Raw genomic sequence first — 19,542 nt, forward strand, 5'->3', positions numbered from 1 at the left:
TTTTGAAATGATTCCTTTCTGTTTGCCCTTCTTTCTTTCTCCTTTGCTCATATTGCTTTCTCCTGTGTGACCTCCCTTAGAAGCATAACCTCGTTAAACTAGGCCAGCCTTCAGCTGATCACATTTTAGAAATAACTTCTGGGTTATCAACAGGGGGTATAGCTCAGTGGTAGAGCATTTGACTGCAGATCAAGAGGTCCCTGGTTCAAGTCCGGGTGCCCCCTGTGTAACTGCTGTTTCTTGCCTTTTGTGTCAATAGGGACCTGCAGACCCTGCCTTGTGGGAATCGTTCCAGTAAAGAATGAAGAAGGCCTTGTGATCATGTTCATCCTTGACTTCCAGGAGCTCATCGATCCCTCCCACAAGAAGACTGCTCTCAGGCAGAGAATCACCCAAGGATGGGCCTATTGTAAAGCCTTTCACACTGCATACTGCATGTTTTGTTTGTGTTTCACATTTATAGAAGCTAAACATTTTTCTGTCTTTCTCTTTTCCTGTGAATTCTGCAACTGTAAATATAAATTAGAAATTAATGTGTGTAATTAGTCTTGATTTTCTCATCATATTGGTCAGAATGTGCACTACTGTCTTATCTTAGCAGAAAAGTTGGATATTTTAAAGCAGAAAAGTTGAATTGAATACATTTTGAACTTCGATAACAAGTGAGCTGAAGATAAAGTTTTCTCTTTAGGCCAGAATCGCAGGCTGAAGATGAGGCTGCCGGTGCTGCGATCCATGCGACGACCTTCACTCTCAAAAGATCAGTTTGAAGGAGTGGTAGTAGACTACCTGCAGGTGAATGACACATGCATGCAGTGCAGTCCATTTGCATGAATGCATGCTTTGCATTTTGCTAGAGTACATAAACACATCTGGCAGTGGAAAAAATCAGTACAAAGATAATACATCATACTGTGACTCCTAGGCATGACATTTGCAATGATACAATTTTAAAACTTACTGACATATTATGCCTGCAATGCTTCTACTGTTCTTCAATCATGCATGAAGAGCACTAATCAAAAATATTCTACATACTATAGTAACAACAAAGTCTTTGATTTGCCTTTCAAGTGCTGTATATGCAATTTTGGTTTTATATGGAGTTCTAATAGTTAAATATGAACCACCTTAAATAGCAGAGAGATGTTTTTGAAGCAGAAGTTCTTGTTTCTCAGCCCAAAAAGACACCAAACGGAAGAATGAGGGGAAAAAGCAACTGGTCTGTTTATCTTTCTCTTCTTAGAATTTTCCTTTACTTGTGTTTAGAGTTCTTTCTTTTGATGAATGGCACCTTGTATGAAAGTATTTCCTGCCAGTATCCTTACCTGACACTGGAACTGTACTGAATCAGATAAATTGACATGTTGGGACTGTTTTACATTTACGTGCTGGCAGGGAGGTGACATTCCTCTCTGTTTCAGAACAGCGTTTGTGAAGTGCGAAATACGACAACGTTTTTAAGAAAACATTTAGAAGAAAAAAAATGCATTTAAAGCAAAAAACCAGCAGTTATGGTGTGTAATTATTTGTTTGAACTATAAAGAGACACATGACCTTCATTTACATAATATTCAAAGTAGCTTGTGCCTTATTGCCCTTCCTTGACAGCCAAACAGCGAGGAAGTCCCTCTGAAAGAGTTTCGGATCCCATCTAAGGAAAGCTGTATGCAGTCTGAGACGGAGGCTCTGATAGAACAGGACATGGATCCCCCATCGCCGGCAGCCCAGCCCTCTACCAAACGACGCTCCCTTCTGACAGATCGACTGGACCCCATGCATGCCTTCCCCCGAGGGTCATTACCTCGAAGTTGCTCGAGGGACAGTGTTCGGAGCCTCCGACGTGCCTCATCACTGGATGACATCGATGGCATGAGGGCAGAATGGAATAGCCGACCTGGAGACCCCAGGACTAACAGCAGTGAGTGTCTGATGGGGCATCTCAGAGGGAAACTAAAGCTGTGAATAAAATATAGAATTAGTAAGAGTATTATCAGGTCATCGTTGCTGTATTTGTGTCTCAAAGAAACTATGAAGTCTTTACAATGCATATTTTTTATGATGTTAGTGGAATTTATTATGTGTTTAACTGTTTTTCAGGTTAACCTTCTGACAGGAATATAAAGCAGCATCCTAATAAATTAAATCACACAAAGCACTTTTCACAGCTGGTTTCTCTGACTCAGAAAATGACACAGAATACAGATCAAATTTTTTTCTTCATTAGCCTTTTATTGTGTTAAAAAAAGAAACATCCTGCTTTGAGACATACATTTGCCTTATTATTATTGCCACTTTGGTTTGCATACAAACAAACATTTTCACTATGAGATCTGCTGGAAGGTTTGCTAGTGTTAAAGGGATCTCTAACAAGTCATGTCTATTATTTGCTATTTTAGGATACAGTAAGATCTCAGAGTCGAAACAAGCTTGCAGTGGTAGCAAACAGGTTGACAGATGAGGTCAGGCAGGATGTTCACAGATGACATTGTGATCTGTAGAAAAAGTAATGGCAGGAGAAGCAAGACAGAATACATGTGTGTGAATAAGAGGGAGACAGATGTACCAGTAAAGATGCAAGGAGCAAATAAGTTTAGATACCTGGGGTCAAACATCCAAAGCAGCAGACAGTGGACAAGAGAGTAGAAGAAGAGAGAGCAGGCAGGGTGGAGCAGGTGGAGAAAAATGTCAAAGGTGATTTGTGACAGAGGATGGTGGAAAGGTTTAATGCTATGATGTGTCGTTTGGAGATGGTGACACTAACAAAAGACAGAAGGTCAAGCTGGAGGTGGCAGAGCTGAAGATGCTAAGAATTTCATTGGGAGTGAGCAGAAAGGACAGGATTAGAAATGGGTACAGCAGAAGAACATCTCAGGTTGAGTGTTTCTGGAAAAACTAATTAGAGAGGCAAGACTGAGATGATCTGAATATGTGCAGAGAATGTTTAGGGGAGGAGGAGGGCTATGTATTGGACAAAGGATGTTGTATATGGAGTTACCAGGCAGGAGGAAAGGGGTGAGACAACAGAAATGGTTCACTGACGTCATTAAAGAGGACATGGAGGCAGATGATCTGCTGTAGCAACCCCTAAAGGGAGCAGCTTAAAGAAGAAAAAGAAGTTTGCATCAGATTAGAAAGTGAGGTGACACATCAAATCATTAGTATTATTATTATCAAGTTAAATGCAGTTGAATTAAATGTTTAGTAGGTTAAAATGTCCTTGGCATATCCTACGACACATAACTGCAAACTAATCAGAATCAAAATTGATTTTTTTCAGCTGAGCTGTAACAGCTTTCAACAGATTTCTCACCAGTTCGGCACTTGTCAGATTGTTGATGTCAGATTGTTGCTCTGATATTTATAACACAGAGAGGGTCCCTCTGTGCAGCTGCCTAATAAAAATTCCAGTAGAGACACAATAATGAATTCTTCTGTCAGTGATTGGGTTTGTGTTAAAATTGCTCATCACTGCACATCTATTAACCTCCGCTCTCAGGGGAAATACTTTATGAGGAAACGTTTTCTTTTGTACAGGTTCCAATCATACTCTTCCCATTTTGTATTCAATCTACTCTTCCACAGATTGTTTTTTTTTACTTGACTGCTGATGCTGTCCTTTTGTGTTGTAGATCTGAAGCCCAATACTCTGAACTCCACTTCAGACTCAGACCTCATGAGACATCGAACCATAGGCCGCATCCCTCAGGTTACCCTCACGTTCGGCTCTGACCGAATGAGACCGCCTTCCCCAACTGAGATTGAAATCATTGCGCCCAGCAAGATTAAAGACCGAACACAGAACGTCACAGAGAAGGTCACTCAGGTCACACAGGTGAGATGCTCTTTACCATCTCAAGAGAAAAAAGGGAGAATAAATACCTGTTTTCTTTGCACTTTACTCATCCTTACTCATTTTCTGTCATCACCAGGGTCTTAAATTTTCCATTTCACATTGTTGGCTGCATGTATATTTTCTTATTCAGTAATTGGCTACATCAACCGAATTGCTGTCTGATCTTTAAGAGGCGAAATTGCTAGAAATTGCTTGCTTCTCACCTGTGAGATTGGCCAAATTGTTAAATGACTGTAATAACAAGGGCCCAGCGTTCCTTTCTTCCCTTTGTTTGGTTAATACACAACAGCAGATATGTCTGCAGCCGCTGAACAGCAATCAGTGGTAGAACACACTGAAAGGAAGAAAATGTTCAAAATTACAATACTCATGTCCTGGAAAAGGAATCAGTGACACAGACTTCGGCTGGTATAATTGGTTTTTGTATCATCTTCTGCTTGGAAAATGTTGTGTTAAACTACTGCATTTTTTTTTATGTTTCAAGCTAATATAAGGAACAGCAATAAATAACTGGGTAATTGATATTTTCATTTGTATTTTTAGCTGTTTTTGACTCTTCCTGAAAGTGAAATTTATAATGTTTCTAACTGGAAAAAAAAGAAATATGATCATTAACATCATATTTCTGTCAGATAGTTCAGTCAAAGGTGTCTATAAATGGTACATGCTTCAGGGTGACTGAAGACGCGAGACATCCGAACTCACAGGGTGAAAGTGTGAACGAATAATCTCACCTGAGGTGTGACATCTATGGCACCAGCAGCAAAACACATTCATCAGCCACCTGTCATCACACCACGGTGTCTCTGTGTACATTTTGGCAAACTGCCTCACAAGAGTGAAAGAAAGACCACAATGGAAAATACCTTAAAATACCCAAGAAAATTTCCTCCTGCAAAGGGAAACCGTTATTTCCAGTAAAATACAGTTAGGTCGATAATTTCTTTTTTTGCAGGATACATTATTTATTATTAGCAGTCATTTTTATACACAGTCCCACATTTTTAGAGACTTAAAATTAAATGAAGTGCCGGCTCACAGGCAGTTTCATGGTGAGGTGAGGCCTGATCCCTTGTAAACAAATGCAGCAGACATAATATTTGAAGCTGATTCAAAAACCTCACTTGATGCTTTATAGCTTTGCACTTGAATTACATTTGATAGTCTGCATTTAACTTGTTAATTGTTTTAAAATTCACTGTGGTGACGTCATATGTTAGTAAGTAACATGAATAATCATTAAGAAAAGTGGAAATTATAGAAGAGCAGTTTATAGATGCCAAAATTATTTTTAAGAAATGCATTATTATTTGTCCAGCAGTATGTCATGTTTTCTAGTATCTTTCATATTATTAAAATTATTATAATTATTAAATACTTTTAATAGCTTTGATGAAGTTCTCATGTCGCACTAGACACGCTGCACAGCAGGTTGCTGCCATCAGTAAGTAAAAATGGATCTACAAACACTGAACATAAGATAAAATGATAAAGCTTTTATTTCTGACTGTAACAATGCAAAGGCCTGTTTGCTCAGGTATAAAGCAGGAAATCAGGCAATGCTGGGCTCCCTAAGTGCATCACATTAACCCGGTTTATCTGAGAGGCTTTCAGGAAGGTCAGTTGAGCCTCTTTTCAGCCAAACTGACCAAAGAAGGGTTTTTGTTTGTGTCCCATTTATCTTTTTTTTTTTTTTTTTGGACTGGCTGGTTTGTTATTTCAGCAGGATATCAGATATAGGAGCTATGGGTTCACTATGAGGTGTTTTGTAAGCCATTTACATTGTTCATGACTTGTAACATTTTACAAGATTTTAATTATCTGATTCATTAAAGTCTTTAAATTTAGAGCATCAGCTGAATTAATATACAGTATGATTTTTTAAAATCTGGGTTAATGATTCATCTATTAGTTCCTCCCCAAATATATATAATCCAGGCTATAAAACTACACACAGTAACTCACAGTAAGTGATTTGATTACATTTGATTGCAGTTCACCCCAGTTGAGTCTGCCTCTGGGCATTTAAGCGACCATGACTCGGTTAATCTTTATGAAGTTTACTAAATTACTTAGAAAGCTTAATAAATATTTCAATACGGATACCACCTTTTAGGAGATGTTAGTTGTTTTCAAATTTCAAAAGTGCATTTGTCTTTGCACAGTGCTGTGACCTCATGTGACTGAATGCTGCTGCTGTGGTGGTGGTGAGATATTGCTTCTTTGCACTGGGAGTGATTGTGGTATTGACAGCCGGCTCTGACTCTATATGCAAGCAACGTAGCTTCTGTGGTCCTGGAAAAAGTGACTGCACAAACAGAAGACCTCTCGAAAAGCCTGGCTGAACACTTCATCTGTTATCTTGGCTTAGCTGACGTCATGAACAAGATTGGTTAGAAAGTAAGCGTTCCTCTGTTTAACTACACAGACAGGGTTTGTCTGCTTGTCAGGGAGGTTTGTTTTAGTCTTGTTATGTTTTTGTTGGAAGGTAGAAGGTAATTATTACAACTATCTCTTTGGTATGCCACTTGCTGGCAGACCACACATCGTCTTAGATGTTTAGTTGTTTTTAGATTGATAAAGTGTTGAGATGAAGAAGATTATACAACATTAAATAAACTCAAAGCATTTCCATCCATCCATCCATCCATTGCTGCTGCTTTATTTAAAATTAATAATCTATTCCTGTTTTGTTTTTTGACAAAATTGAGATTCTGTGAATGTGAAAACATATTTCTTTTTCAAATATATAACAATGCACAAAAATTTTGACCTACTTTGTTGAAAATTGTCAGAGTTTGTGCACCTGAGGTTTCAGGTGTTTCCCTTCCTGGTTTTTATACCATAAAGTCACCACACTCATGTACACAACTTAAATACATATGAAACTGAACAGTAAAAACCCTTCTAACTACATGACTGTTCAATCCCTTTAGGGTTAAATTCTATAAACACAAAGGTCAAGCATCCAAGAAAATATGTTTGGGTATTATAGAAATATAAACTTTTCCTCCAACATTCAAAAATTAAAAAAAAAAGGTCTCATCAATTGCAAACGGCTAAAAGTATTTTGATATTTAATTATTTCCAAACTTCTGTGTAGTTATACTACTGTGTTTTCTTTATGTAATGTCAGTACATGAAGAATGCCTGGATGTATGTAGGGCTCACAGCTGCCTGTGAGCGTGGAGAGGGGTCCTGCTGGTGAGCTGGATTTATGAAAGGGAGTGAGACTATTGAGCGGCACTCGTGGCTTGACGCTGCCAGTGACCTTGGCTCCTGGAACTAATGGAAGTGGAGGACAGTGGGCTTGGTCTCTGTGCCTCTGTCAGACACTAAATCACAACTGTGTGTTGTTACTGCTGTGAGTTTTTGTCCTGTTAAACCAACTTGCTTGAGTATCATAATGTTGAGTTCAGGGACAAGAAGTTCAGGTCACAGTAACCATGGCTGCTGCCATGTGAAGTGTAGCAGTGGTCTTTTACTGACTGTGAGTTTTCTACAGGTACGTGATAAATATTAAAGCACATGTTGCCTTTCTCTGTGGGCCCAGTTTCATTATGCATAGAATGTTTTCTTTATGCTGCCTTTATAATTGAATTTCGATTGGCAAGTTAAAAAAAGAGGAATGATGGTTGTCATTGACCTTTGTTCATATTGATTTGTCTGCATAACACAAAGCACACTGCGATTGATTATAGACTGTGGCTTGTTAAAGACAGATAACTGTACAAGAGCCTCAGCACACTGTAACTAGTACTGTGTGTCGGTGTATATGTGGCGCCCCCTGGCGTTGACTGATCTTGCAACAGGGCAACTTGGAGATATTTGCAGAGTGGGGCTCTGTTTTTGCAGGTTGGCACAGTTATTTTTAGTATTTGTCTCCATGAATGTGTGTGTACAGGTTGGTAAGATGCTCGTTTGAGATCTGGTTGAACTCTGAAGCAGTCACAGCCATTCAAATAATGCATACTTCTGAAAAACAACATCCTCACAAGGCGTGTTAGAAACTAGGCAGGTAAAAATGTGTAAATACATTTTCCAAGTATCAGGGTTGAATAAGACTTAAAAAATATATTTTTTTAAAGAATTACATTAAGTCAGATGGGAGAAAAGACATGGTAATGTTACCGTAAACCATTATTTTTGAAAATATAATAAAAGTGATTGGAGGGTTGTTCACAAAATGACAAGACCTCGCATACACCGCATTAATTCAGATAATAATTTGCATATGCAAAAATACCAAACAAAACCAAAACATCAAACACACACAATATATTTGCATAGTTGCAAACAATTCACGCAAATGCTTTAATAATTATTTCCCCAGCAGCTGACAATGAATCTCACCTCCTATAAAGAGTGTATAGGGCTAAAGGGAAATTTTACTTCAGTCAAGAGCTTAAAATTCATTTAGCTGTCTAGCTTTTTATTGTCAGGCCAAACACAACCTTCTTTGATTTTTTTTCTCCAATAATTACTACTTGTTGAGCATGTGCCATCATCCATCACTTTTTATGTGCTTGAAAGAGGATCCCATGATGAGGGCAGGGCTACAATCAGGGAGGAAGAGCGAGAGGAGCAGAAGGGAGGGAGACACAGACTGACGGACGGAGTTCCCGTCTCCCTCTCTCTTTCTCTTGGTTGTAGTCTTGTCCTGCTTTTTACCCTGTGGTGTGTGTTTCAGCATGAGCATCAAGCAGAAACTTCAGCCTGTGAGTACAGCCTTACTGGGTCTTTCATGCTCCCTGCAGTTACCCTCAAAACTCCATTTCTTTTTCAGCTCCACATTCCTGTTTGTTAGCTGCCAGTGTTCCTTTTCCTGTTCTTCCTCACCCCATCTTTAGTCGTCTTCCGCCTCAAACTTCCAGCTTACTGAATATTTCTCCACGAGTTAGAAATGATCACTTGAGTCAGTTCAGCTGATGACATGTCAAAGTGACATAACTTCACAAACAGATTACACGAGAACTGTGCAGTTAGAGCACTTTCAAATTTACTGAGGGGTTGTTAAGCTGAAAATAAATGCTACTTTTATTTTTGCATTATATTAATGGGATATTCACATCTTAAAGGCTTAATTTTATCTTTACTTATTTTTTATAGATACTATTTAAACGTTGAACTAAAATATTTCAAATGTTTTGTGCTTTGCATTGTTGTTTTATCCATATTATTATGAATATTTTATATTTCTACTCTGAATACCTTAGAAGAAGCAGTTTCATATATATGTCTGTATCTATATGCATGTCTCTCACTTTTTCTCCCTCTTCATATTTATATGTGTATATATATATATGTATATATATAAATATACACACACATATATATATATATATAAATATACACATATATATGCATATATTATACAAATATATATAGAATATATATATATATATATGCTGGATTATTACTATTATACAATATATATTTTAAATCGTGTTCTCTGATTACAGCTCTGCTGTCTTTTAAATCTAGTACAACTTCAAATGTATCAGCTTGATCTCTTCTCATGATGACTTTAAAGTTGGAGTACCAACAGAGAGCTGTAGCGTGCAAATTAGAGGTGCCTGTCGTTGTCTGGTCGTCATTATGAAACAGAGCTGTGGTGGACATCAATAACGTAACATTTCTTGGATGAGTGAACCTTTGCTCATGTGTTTACATTCTCATTACTGTGTTGTCTCTTCACATCTGTTCAGCTCCTGTGGTTAGTTGCTTACACACAAAAGGTTGTCACAGTTTGTTGTCCTAGATGGAGAATTCATAAATTCTGTGCACTTTCTTCCATTTATGTCTGTTTTCCAAACTGAACGCTGTCTTGTTGGTCGTAAACCCAATTTATGAAGCAAGTGAAGCAGCCAACATCCCTTTACTGGAAATATTATTGAAACCTTGGTTATTCCTAGTGACCATCTTTTTTAATTTATATATAGTTCTCTGTCTTGAGAAAAAGTTTACTTTGACTATTTATGGAAACTGCTTTCATTCAAGCTGGGAAAGTGGAAGGGAAATGCATTTTTGAGGAGACTTTTTTTCCCCTTAACGAACAAAAAAGTCTAAATATATATTATATTTTGCAAGAGAAGATGGGTTTACTGGGGATAGAGTGACTAGAAAGTGGTTTCTGGTTGCAGTAGCTGTAAGCTGTGGCTATGGATATGTGACAAATTAGAGGAAAAAACTCCTCTCGACTTGTGGAGATCCAAAGGCCCTGTTTTGTTGTTGGGGCATTTTGCTGGGTGCATTTCTCCCCTTGGATGGATAGCTCATGTATCAATCAATGCAATGTTCTTCTTAGTCATCAGATTTATCCTGTGGTGAAACATTTCTAGCTTGAATTAAGAGAAAAGAGAGAGATCTTTTCAAGCTTTACAGTGTCATCTCCATCAACAGGAGGGGAGGGATCACTTAATAGTTTAAGTATAAATAAGATGCACATCATATGTCATGGGCTTCACAGTCATCAGACTCTATCAGCTGGGTACATATGGGAGATCTTTGGCCACAGGGTTTCACCCCACTCTCTTCACCAAAACACCAGATAAGAAGCTGTTTTGGTGAATATGGTTCATTCCCTGCAGTGGGCTTCAGGACTTGAGCCATAGCACGCCAAAAGCTTTTCCCTTTCAATTTCTCACTGATCTGTGTGCTTGCCGTACAAGTTCAGCTTCTTTTGCCATGATGACTATCAACATAATTATGCAAACTGAAATGTAAATGACGGTCTAACCACCAAAGGGTTTATAAGGACAAGAAGGACATGGAAACCCAACAGCATGTACAGCAGTTTAGCTCTCTGAGGTTCATGTAGATGTGAATGTCAGTTATAGTGCATTAGAAGAATAAAGCACTTTGATTTCTGCAAAGCCAGTTTGGCCAAATAGAGCTGACCTTTCCATTAACAGAAATTACCTAAAATCACTCCTCTGCATGAAGCCCAGTCGATGCCAGCACTTATTCCAGTCCGAAATTGATCAGATCGCTGGCAGAAAGGGTCACGTGGCTTAGACAAAGTGGCGATCACGTGGTGCAGCAGAGGCAGGTGAGGCTGCTGTGGACTCTCTAAAAAGGACAGTGATTTGGCTCGGTGAAGTGCATTTGAAGGGAGGATAGAAGAAGGCAGGAGCTGGGATGTCTGTTCATGGCAGTCAGCAGCAAACATATTTGTCTGGAAGAAAGTGATGAAGGAAGGGAGATGGGGAAGAAGGCAGGTGGGGCTGCAGAGAGTTTGGAGAAGCCTCCTCTGCTGCTGTGGACGCCAGGATGAGAACCTGGACATGGAAGCTCTCATTGTTGTACCGGTCAGTGGATCTTACTCATCACTGATTCAGTCATTGGTAATTTTCTGATTTGTGTTGGTCTGTATTTAAATGGTACTCGACATATGAGTGGATTTGTGTTTTGCTCTTTTCTGCCACTCTGAAAGAAGAGTCAAGAGTTGTTTTTGAATCTCTTGCTGTTTTAAAAATATTTCCCATAGTTGTTAGAGCTTTCTGCCATTTTGTGTGCAAACTTGCTTAGAATATTTTGAGCAATGCACCATTTATTATAAATCAAAGCCTGATAGAGTTTTTTTGTTTGTAATTTTTTGCACTTTACCCGTGTTCATGATGAAGTTCATCATCTGAGACGCCATGGCACTTTAAGGGTGCAGTGGGGTGTGGTTAATGTAAAAGTAACCCAGTATCTATCTATTTATCACAGTACTGCTACACTTTATGGATTTCTTGCAGCTTTTATTGTAAATACTTGAGTTGGCACTAACAGTAATAATGAAAATTACAGTTATTCTTGGGCTGTTGGTCTCTCGTGCACCATGTTCCTGCAATAAGTTCTGCTTTTTTCTGCTTGTTTTTCAGTTTTCCCAACCTTCATCTCATTTGGTCAGCAACAGCTACCAGACTGTTTTAACATACACTCTTTTAACTCTCTCTTTAACTCTTTTAAGGCACTATCAGTATGTTAGAATTTTTAAAAAATGACTGAAATGAGTTTCGGCTGTTTTGTAAAGAACATCATTTTCATTTTAACTAAGAAAATTGGAGTTTGTTATTAAATTTCATTTTAGGGATAAAACCTGAAAAATATTAAATTCTAATAATTAAACCACAGTGAAAGCTGTTTAAATGATAACTTTAGATGCTGATTTACAGACCAAAACCATTTCACATTTTTATGTCAGAATAAAGTTATTGTTTTTGAATAAGGATAGTTGTTTGTTTGTGAGAACTGTGCACTTCCTTTACTCTCGTCTCAGACATTAGCTAATGTACAAGCCTTCCCCTTCTTCCTGTTTTAATTGTATGCTTCATAAAGTACTCTATATAGTATTTATATTATACTTTCTAGCTATGGGCCTTGGTCTTTCCTCCATTATTGATAACCTCCTCTGTATCCCATTGGCCTCTTATCAGGTGTTATCCCTCGGAGCTGACGTGCTACCAGAGTACAAGCTCCAGGCCCCGCGCATCCACAAATGGACCATCCTTCACTACAGCCCCTTCAAAGCAGTATGGGACTGGGTCATCCTGCTGCTGGTCATCTATACAGCCATCTTCACACCATACTCTGCTGCCTTCCTTCTCAATGAAGTGGAAGAAGAAACACAGAGGAGAATCTGTGGCTACACCTGCAACCCTCTCAATGTGGTGGACCTTGTGGTGGACGTCATGTTCATCGTGGACATCCTCATCAACTTCAGAACCACCTATGTGAACCATAACGACGAGGTGGTCAGCCACCCGGGACGCATCGCACAGCACTACTTCAAGGGCTGGTTCCTGATCGATATAGTTGCTGCCATCCCCTTTGACCTGCTCATATTTCGCTCTGGGTCTGAGGAGGTGAAAAAGCTATCTGAATATCACTTTGTGTTTCAGACAAAAGATTAAATGAAAAGTCTCCTTTTATAGCCTTTATGTGTAACTGCTTTTTACAGTTTTGCAGTAAAACTGGAAAATTACCCAAAACACAACTTTTTTACTAAAGTCAAATACAGAAAGTCCCAAAATACATTAAACCAGGACATAAAGCAGAGATTCAAAACAGGTAACTCAGGAACCCCCCCAGCGCCATGGCACTGCTGTTATGAGTGGCAGCTCATCGCCTTTTAACTCTTACTAAGTGAACCAACTAACACGCCTTTGCTTTTTGTGCTGCAAATGTAGCTGTATTTGGTTTGGAGAAACTTTTATCTGTGATGTCCTTTTCCTTTTACCAGTTTATGTAAAATTGATATTTTTATAATAGTATGATAGAGTAATTATTGCAGGATAGCTGGAAGCATTATGGACAAATTAGAAGTGTTTATATGCATTTTAAGAAGATGAGTTACACATGGTAAACGTCCAGTCTCGCTATCCCTTTGTGCCCTCATGTAACCTAAAACTCACTGCTCAGCTTATTGACCAGTAGACAGTTTATTTCTGCATAGATTCAGTTCCATCGCTATTTTTTGTACTTATAAAAGTCTGCTAATAGCACTAACATTAAATCTTCTCTGTCTTCAACAGCCTCAGACAACCACTCTTATTGGACTACTGAAGACGGCCAGACTTCTGAGGCTGGTGCGAGTGGCCAGGAAGTTGGATCGTTACTCAGAATATGGAGCTGCTGTTCTTTTCCTCCTTATGTGCACCTTTGCCCTCATTGCTCACTGGCTGGCCTGTATCTGGTACGCCATCGGTAATGTGGAGCGTCATGGCTCTGCTCGCATCGGTGGCATGAAGATTGGTTGGCTGGACAATCTGGCCGACCAGATTGGGAAATACTACAATGACACTGACCCAGCATCTGGCCCTTCAATCAAGGACAAGTATGTTACAGCCTTGTACTTCACCTTCAGCAGCCTGACTAGTGTGGGCTTTGGCAACGTCTCACCCAACACCAACCCAGAGAAGATCTTCTCCATCTGTGTCATGCTAATCGGCTGTGAGTAGAAAGGAAAAGGATCAGAAACATACAACGCTTCAGACTTCAAATCATTGAAGTAGAATCCAGAATATTTTGCTCTAACTCTGAAGCTCATCTTAGAAACTCTGGAGTAATTCAATTCTTCTTGCATATATTCAATCACTTAGGTGATGAAGAGTATATTCATTTTAATATGAGGAAAATTACAAAGATAATGTCACACAAATCAACAAGTTCAAGGAGAATCATGTGAAGAATTAGGTCAGTCGCTGTTTGTTAGCTGGTAAAATAAGTCCTGCAAGCTCTTACCTGTTTTTATGAGAACAACTTGTACTGTTTGCATAAATCCAGTACATCTTGAGCATACATACAGCCTTTGCTAGCCTATTTGTTAATGGTACAGAGATAGACAGGAGAAATATAATCAAACTTTATCACAACCCCAGGAGTAAATTGTTTCTGCCTTCTGTTCCATGCAGCTTTGATGTATGCCAGTATATTCGGAAACGTATCAGCCATCATTCAGAGACTTTACTCAGGCACGGCCCGCTACCACACCCAGATGCTGCGGGTCAAAGAGTTTATCCGTTTCCATCAGATCCCAGGAGGTCTGAGACAAAGGCTGGAGGAGTACTTCCAACACGCCTGGTCCTACACAAACGGCATCGACATGAATGCTGTAAGAAAATGAAAAAACTCTGACTGCTACCTTCCCCTTATGAGCATGCTTTCGAAGTGCAAACATCAATGAATGTGCGCGTTCATGTACCCTGCAAGTACTTCTTGATATCTTTAAAGCACCTAACTGAAGGACAAAATAATGTGTTACAATTTATAGAAACACTTGCTTTCCTCACGTTCTCAAACCTTTTTTTCTGCATGTGCTTCATTTGACCTACACTGACTGCTTAGCGTATTCTATGCTGTTGCAATGGCCCAGTTTTTGTGTGGTGATCTTTTAATGTCATGTAGTTCTTAAAAGTAGTAATCAGTGCAAATCCAGGCTTTATTTGATGCACTCAAAAACCCACTTGCTCCCCAAAAGAGAAAGTTTTTGTAATAGTCAACTCAACCGCTATCACACCATTTATTTCAAACGTTTTCAGAGACTTTTAGGGGCATCTTTGTGTTCACAGGGGGTATAGCTCAGTGGTAGAGCATTTGACTGCAGATCAAGAGGTCCCCAGTTCAACTCTGGGTGCCCCCTCTTCATTTACAGAGACTCATTGTTTCCAGTGTCTCATAGAGAGACCCACTTTTCAGATGTGATGTGCGTCATGTTGCTGGTTGGGCCATCCCTGCTAACCAGAGCGCAAGAGCAGAATCAGTGCCTGCCAATTCAATGAGGGAATAGCTTATCAATTGTAGCTCTCATCCTTTATGCCCTGCATGCATCAATCTCATACACTGCTCCCCTCCAGTCCTTTTTCATGTGCTTTCACATTACTTATTTTTTTTATGTTATAGAAGCAAAAAAAAAAAAACATAACATGAAGAAAAAGTTAGATTTCCTGTGTCCAATTTGTTTCTTCCTGCAGGTTTTAAAGGGTTTCCCTGAGTGTCTGCAAGCTGATATCTGCCTTCATTTGAACCGCAGCTTGCTGCAGAACTGCAAAGCTTTTCGAGGTGCTAACAAAGGCTGCCTGCGGGCTCTGGCCATGCGATTTAAGACCACCCACGCTCCGCCGGGTGACACCCTAGTCCACAGTGGGGATATTCTCACTGCCCTATACTTCATTTCCAGAGGTTCTATAGAGATCCTCAGGGACGACGTGGTGGTGGCCATACTGGGTGAGCTGCAAGTTGCTAATAAAGACCTTCTTACTTGTTAACACTTTTTTAAAAAAAATCATTGACTTATTCATTTATTTAAAATAATTATGACCACAATACAATTTTCAAGTGTAAACAAAAAAAAAAAATCACCACTTTTGGGTAAAACCAGTTTAATTTGTTTTTTAATTTATCTGATTAATAAATGTTTTGTATCTGTTTTATTTTGTGGTCCTGTTTGTTTTCCCCTTGCTCGTTCTTTGTCTTCCTGCAAAGTCACAGCCAGAACTGACATTGGCCCTTAGTTCACATCAGCACACATTTGTGTGTGTGTGTGTGTGTGTGTGTGTGCGTGTGTGTGTGTTTGTATGTGTATGTGTGTTGTGTGGCCAGAGGTGTTTGGGCACAGCTCCACTTTCATTCCACAGCGATTGATCATCAATAGAGCCAGCACTGGCTAATCCAGGCTGCACAGGTCATATCTTTGTGGCTGTGTTTGTGGGGACCACTGATTTGTGTTGAGCTGCTGTACTGCTGTGGATCAAGTCATTAAAAAAATAATAAAACAACTGACATTACGCTGTTATTGCTGATACAAGGATGGGCTTGCTTAATTGAATTTTCCACTCTTTTGCTGTGATGTATGTAGGAAAGAATGACATCTTTGGTGAACCCATCAATCTGTACGAGAGGCCAGGGAAATCCAGCGCTGATGTCAGGGCTTTGACATACTGTGATCTTCACAAGATCCTGAGGGACGACCTTCTGGAAGTGCTAGACATGTATCCCGATTTTTCCAACATGTTCTGGAACAATTTGGAGATCACCTTCAACTTGAGAGATGTGAGTGTTACACAGCATCCTGCTTGTGATTCGAGTTTAGAGTCATAGATTTATGCCGATTCTATTCTGTCAGTAAAAACGTAGCAAATCAACTGAGATGTTGTCATCATGACGTCATAAACATGCTCAAACTGCATTTTCTGCCCCGGTTTTAATCGGTCCCCTATACCTTTCCTCTCTGTGATGAGTGTAAGGGTTAGGGCAGAGATACCTGCCTTTCTCTTTTGGAAACAGGAACTTCCAGTTTGCCTCCGTGCTGATTTCTAGTGCTGTCAGGAAGATAAACTAGAACCATGTCTATCATTTCAAAGTAAATGAATCTATTACATTTTCCGAAATGCTCCCATATGACTTCATGACGTTGTTATTTCTTGTTATTTATAACTAATATATATAACAGTACAATAAATATAATAGAATAGCCTTTTATTGTCATTGCATGTGTACAATGAAATTGTGATCAAACATGTATAAAATGTCCATTAAAGACGTTTCTTTTCATACATTACTCTGTCAGTCCTGAAATAATTACACTGGCAAACTGGAGCTTTCCTGGTTTCTGAGTGTGGTGCCGTTTCAACTTAAAACTAAATGGCTTGGAAAAGCACTTAATGTGAGGGCCCTCCAGGCGAACATGCAAATATAGGCAAAGTGTGCAGGAGGGTTTAAAGGCAGGATTAAAACTAGGGCATTTGCACAACACACTCAGTAAGCATTGTGCCACAGCGCTACAAATGGTCACCAATATCACAGGTAATCTTAAGTGGTAAAATCATAAAGATCTCACCTAAATTTTCTAAACATACTGACGGAAAATGTGCTGTATGTTTGTTTTAAGCTGGACATGTGGTTTGTAATTTTGAATTACTGAAGCTGATCTGTATCAGGTAGATAGAATAAACCAGCCAACCCCAGGCAGGGACTCTGAATGTGGCTATCGTCTGACGAGGCATCGGAGAAGCTCACTGCGTCGGAGAAACAGGCCAGGTGAGTAAGGGACGCAGCCTAACGCCAAATGCTCCTGTATCAACTTATTGTCTTATTCCTATCTGTGCTGACTCTGTGTGCACAGATGGGATGGATCGTGAAGACCCTTACCCAGATCAATCGCGCTCGATGTCAAACCACCACCGGGGAACAATGGCAGGATCTCATTGGGAAGACCTCTGCAGCAGTGCTAGTATATGTTCACAGTCTAGTGATGAAGAAATGAAGCCCATAGGACACAGCAAAGGGGAGTTGTACCCCCATGCGGGTGATACCAGAGACTATCCATCAGCAGTAGTCAACCTTCTGCCTCACAGTGGACCTTCAGCTGGAATTGGGCCACCTGTAGACCTTGGAGGACCTCCATACTCAGGTAAAATCCACTTAAAACACTTTCATCATCCACCCTTTACCTAACATCCAAGTCTTTGGAACCCACGCAGGCACAGAGAGCACAAAAACTCCACAAATTAAAATTTTCTGTTCCATTTTAAATTGCTGATAGATAAATAAAAAATAACTGTGTAGTAATACATTTGCATATTTTAACAAACGTTTTTCCAAGAAATGATTGTTCTTTTACTTCTGCACAGCAACAACCCCTATCAGCATGCCAGGCCTGTATAGCTACTGGCCAGACCGCAGAGCAAGCCAGTTTTCGGACAGCCAGAGGCGGCCGTCCTCAGTAAGGGCGAGTTTTCACCCTTCACCCTGTGCTGAAGATCGGCCGAGTGAGCTAGAGTCTCGATTGGAGCTGCTTCAGTCACAATTAAACCGGTAAGCTTGTCTTATGTCAGGGGTGGGCAACTCCAGGCCTCGAGGGCCGGTGTCCTGCAGGTTTTTGATGTGTCCTGAGCCAACACAGCCGATTTAAATGGCTAAATTACCTCCTCAACATGTCTTGTAGTTCTCCAGAGGCCTGGTAATGAACTAATCATTTGATTCAGGTGTGTCTAAAACCTGCAGGACACCGGCCCTTGAGGCCTGGAGTTGCCCACCCATGTCTTATGTTGTTTTAAAGTTAAAGAAAGAAACAATAAGGGGGCACCCGGATTTGAACCGGGGACCTCTTGATCTGCAGTCAAATGCTCTACCACTGAGCTATACCCCCGGTGCTGTGGACTATGGGAGGTGGATGCATTTGTCACTGTTGTCCCAAGGCGGTGTTTGCATTTCAGGAGTGTTTTAGAGCTCTGCCTTTCTTTCTGTGTTTGCATATCACTTTCCAGCTGAGTGCTTACTACATGGGGCTATTTTGCATGTGTGTGAGAGAAAAGGAGGAGTAAGAACAAAAAGAAAAAGAGATAAGAAGGGTCAGGGGTGAGACTGAAAATGTCCATCATGTGTATTTTCTTTTAATTGCCTGCCTGACTGCTTCTACATGAATGATCGTGATGATTCTATAGCGACAGATAGAGAAAAGTGTAGCAGACACTTTAAAAGGAGAGGAAAGCACTCTAAACCTTTTTAGAAGTGTTTTGACCAGCATCAAATCAAAGAAAAAAAGGTGTGAAAGAGTCTTGAAGCCATAAATCTTTGTCTTCTTGTCTTGTCTAGACTGGAGACCCGTATGACTGCAGACATTAATGTGATCCTGCAGCTCCTTCAGAGACAGATGGCTCCGGTGCCTCCGGCCTACAGCGCTGTGTCCCCCAGCCCTCACCCACCTCATCCACCTCATCCCACCACACTATACAGCACGGGCACACCCACAATCCACACCGTCCCTCCAAAGCAGCCACCACAGATCGACAGCACTGCCTCACTACTCCAGGTGCTTTACTTATCATATGCTGTGTCCAATAAGATTGCTCCTCTGTAGTCATCACTTTTTTGACACTTTTGCCAGAAATACTACTTAAGCAATTCAATTCAGTCCATCAGAATTGAAAAAGAAAATAAGACCTTAAGACATCCATAATTCTGAAAGGAAAAAGAATAACAGAGATATCTGATAAATCTACAAGTCAAACAATGATTGTCATCTCCAGGTTTCAAGATAACAGACTGCCTCTTCCCCCAATCATCATTTATCTCTTGCATTATCTGTAGCAAGAGATCAGTTAATGCAGGATGTTTCTTCCTTGCTTTTAGATTCAGAGCACTTTTTTAGCCCTAACCATCCATAATATTAAACTAACTTTTTTTTTTTTTTAAATTAA

The 19,542-nt window shown here is 39.9% G+C and overlaps 1 protein-coding gene and 3 non-coding genes across 4 annotated transcripts in view; 3 read left to right on the forward strand and 1 right to left on the reverse strand.

The window, feature by feature from the left end:
* Window positions 1-19,542, forward strand: part of kcnh6a (potassium voltage-gated channel, subfamily H (eag-related), member 6a) — a 28,538-nt gene that overhangs the window by 5,024 nt on the left and 3,972 nt on the right. Inside the window, exons 3-15 of the mRNA XM_005468950.4 lie at window positions 260-409; window positions 692-795; window positions 1,612-1,921; window positions 3,633-3,835; window positions 12,280-12,708; window positions 13,378-13,795; window positions 14,257-14,456; window positions 15,316-15,568; window positions 16,200-16,393; window positions 17,281-17,380; window positions 17,466-17,753; window positions 17,974-18,157; window positions 18,938-19,154. Coding sequence (XP_005469007.1) covers window positions 260-409; window positions 692-795; window positions 1,612-1,921; window positions 3,633-3,835; window positions 12,280-12,708; window positions 13,378-13,795; window positions 14,257-14,456; window positions 15,316-15,568; window positions 16,200-16,393; window positions 17,281-17,380; window positions 17,466-17,753; window positions 17,974-18,157; window positions 18,938-19,154 — 3,050 coding nt within the window. The remainder of the gene's footprint in view (window positions 1-259; window positions 410-691; window positions 796-1,611; window positions 1,922-3,632; window positions 3,836-12,279; window positions 12,709-13,377; window positions 13,796-14,256; window positions 14,457-15,315; window positions 15,569-16,199; window positions 16,394-17,280; window positions 17,381-17,465; window positions 17,754-17,973; window positions 18,158-18,937; window positions 19,155-19,542) is intronic.
* Window positions 153-224, forward strand: trnac-gca (transfer RNA cysteine (anticodon GCA)). The gene has a single exon. It is a non-coding gene; the product is annotated as a tRNA-Cys (tRNA).
* On the forward strand, window positions 14,913-14,984 carry trnac-gca (transfer RNA cysteine (anticodon GCA)). Its single transcript has one exon. It is a non-coding gene; the product is annotated as a tRNA-Cys (tRNA).
* Window positions 18,420-18,491, reverse strand: trnac-gca (transfer RNA cysteine (anticodon GCA)). Its single transcript has one exon. It is a non-coding gene; the product is annotated as a tRNA-Cys (tRNA).

Source organism: Oreochromis niloticus, linkage group LG4 (assembly GCF_001858045.2).
Source record: "Oreochromis niloticus isolate F11D_XX linkage group LG4, O_niloticus_UMD_NMBU, whole genome shotgun sequence".
Classification (NCBI taxonomy): domain Eukaryota; kingdom Metazoa; phylum Chordata; class Actinopteri; order Cichliformes; family Cichlidae; genus Oreochromis; species Oreochromis niloticus.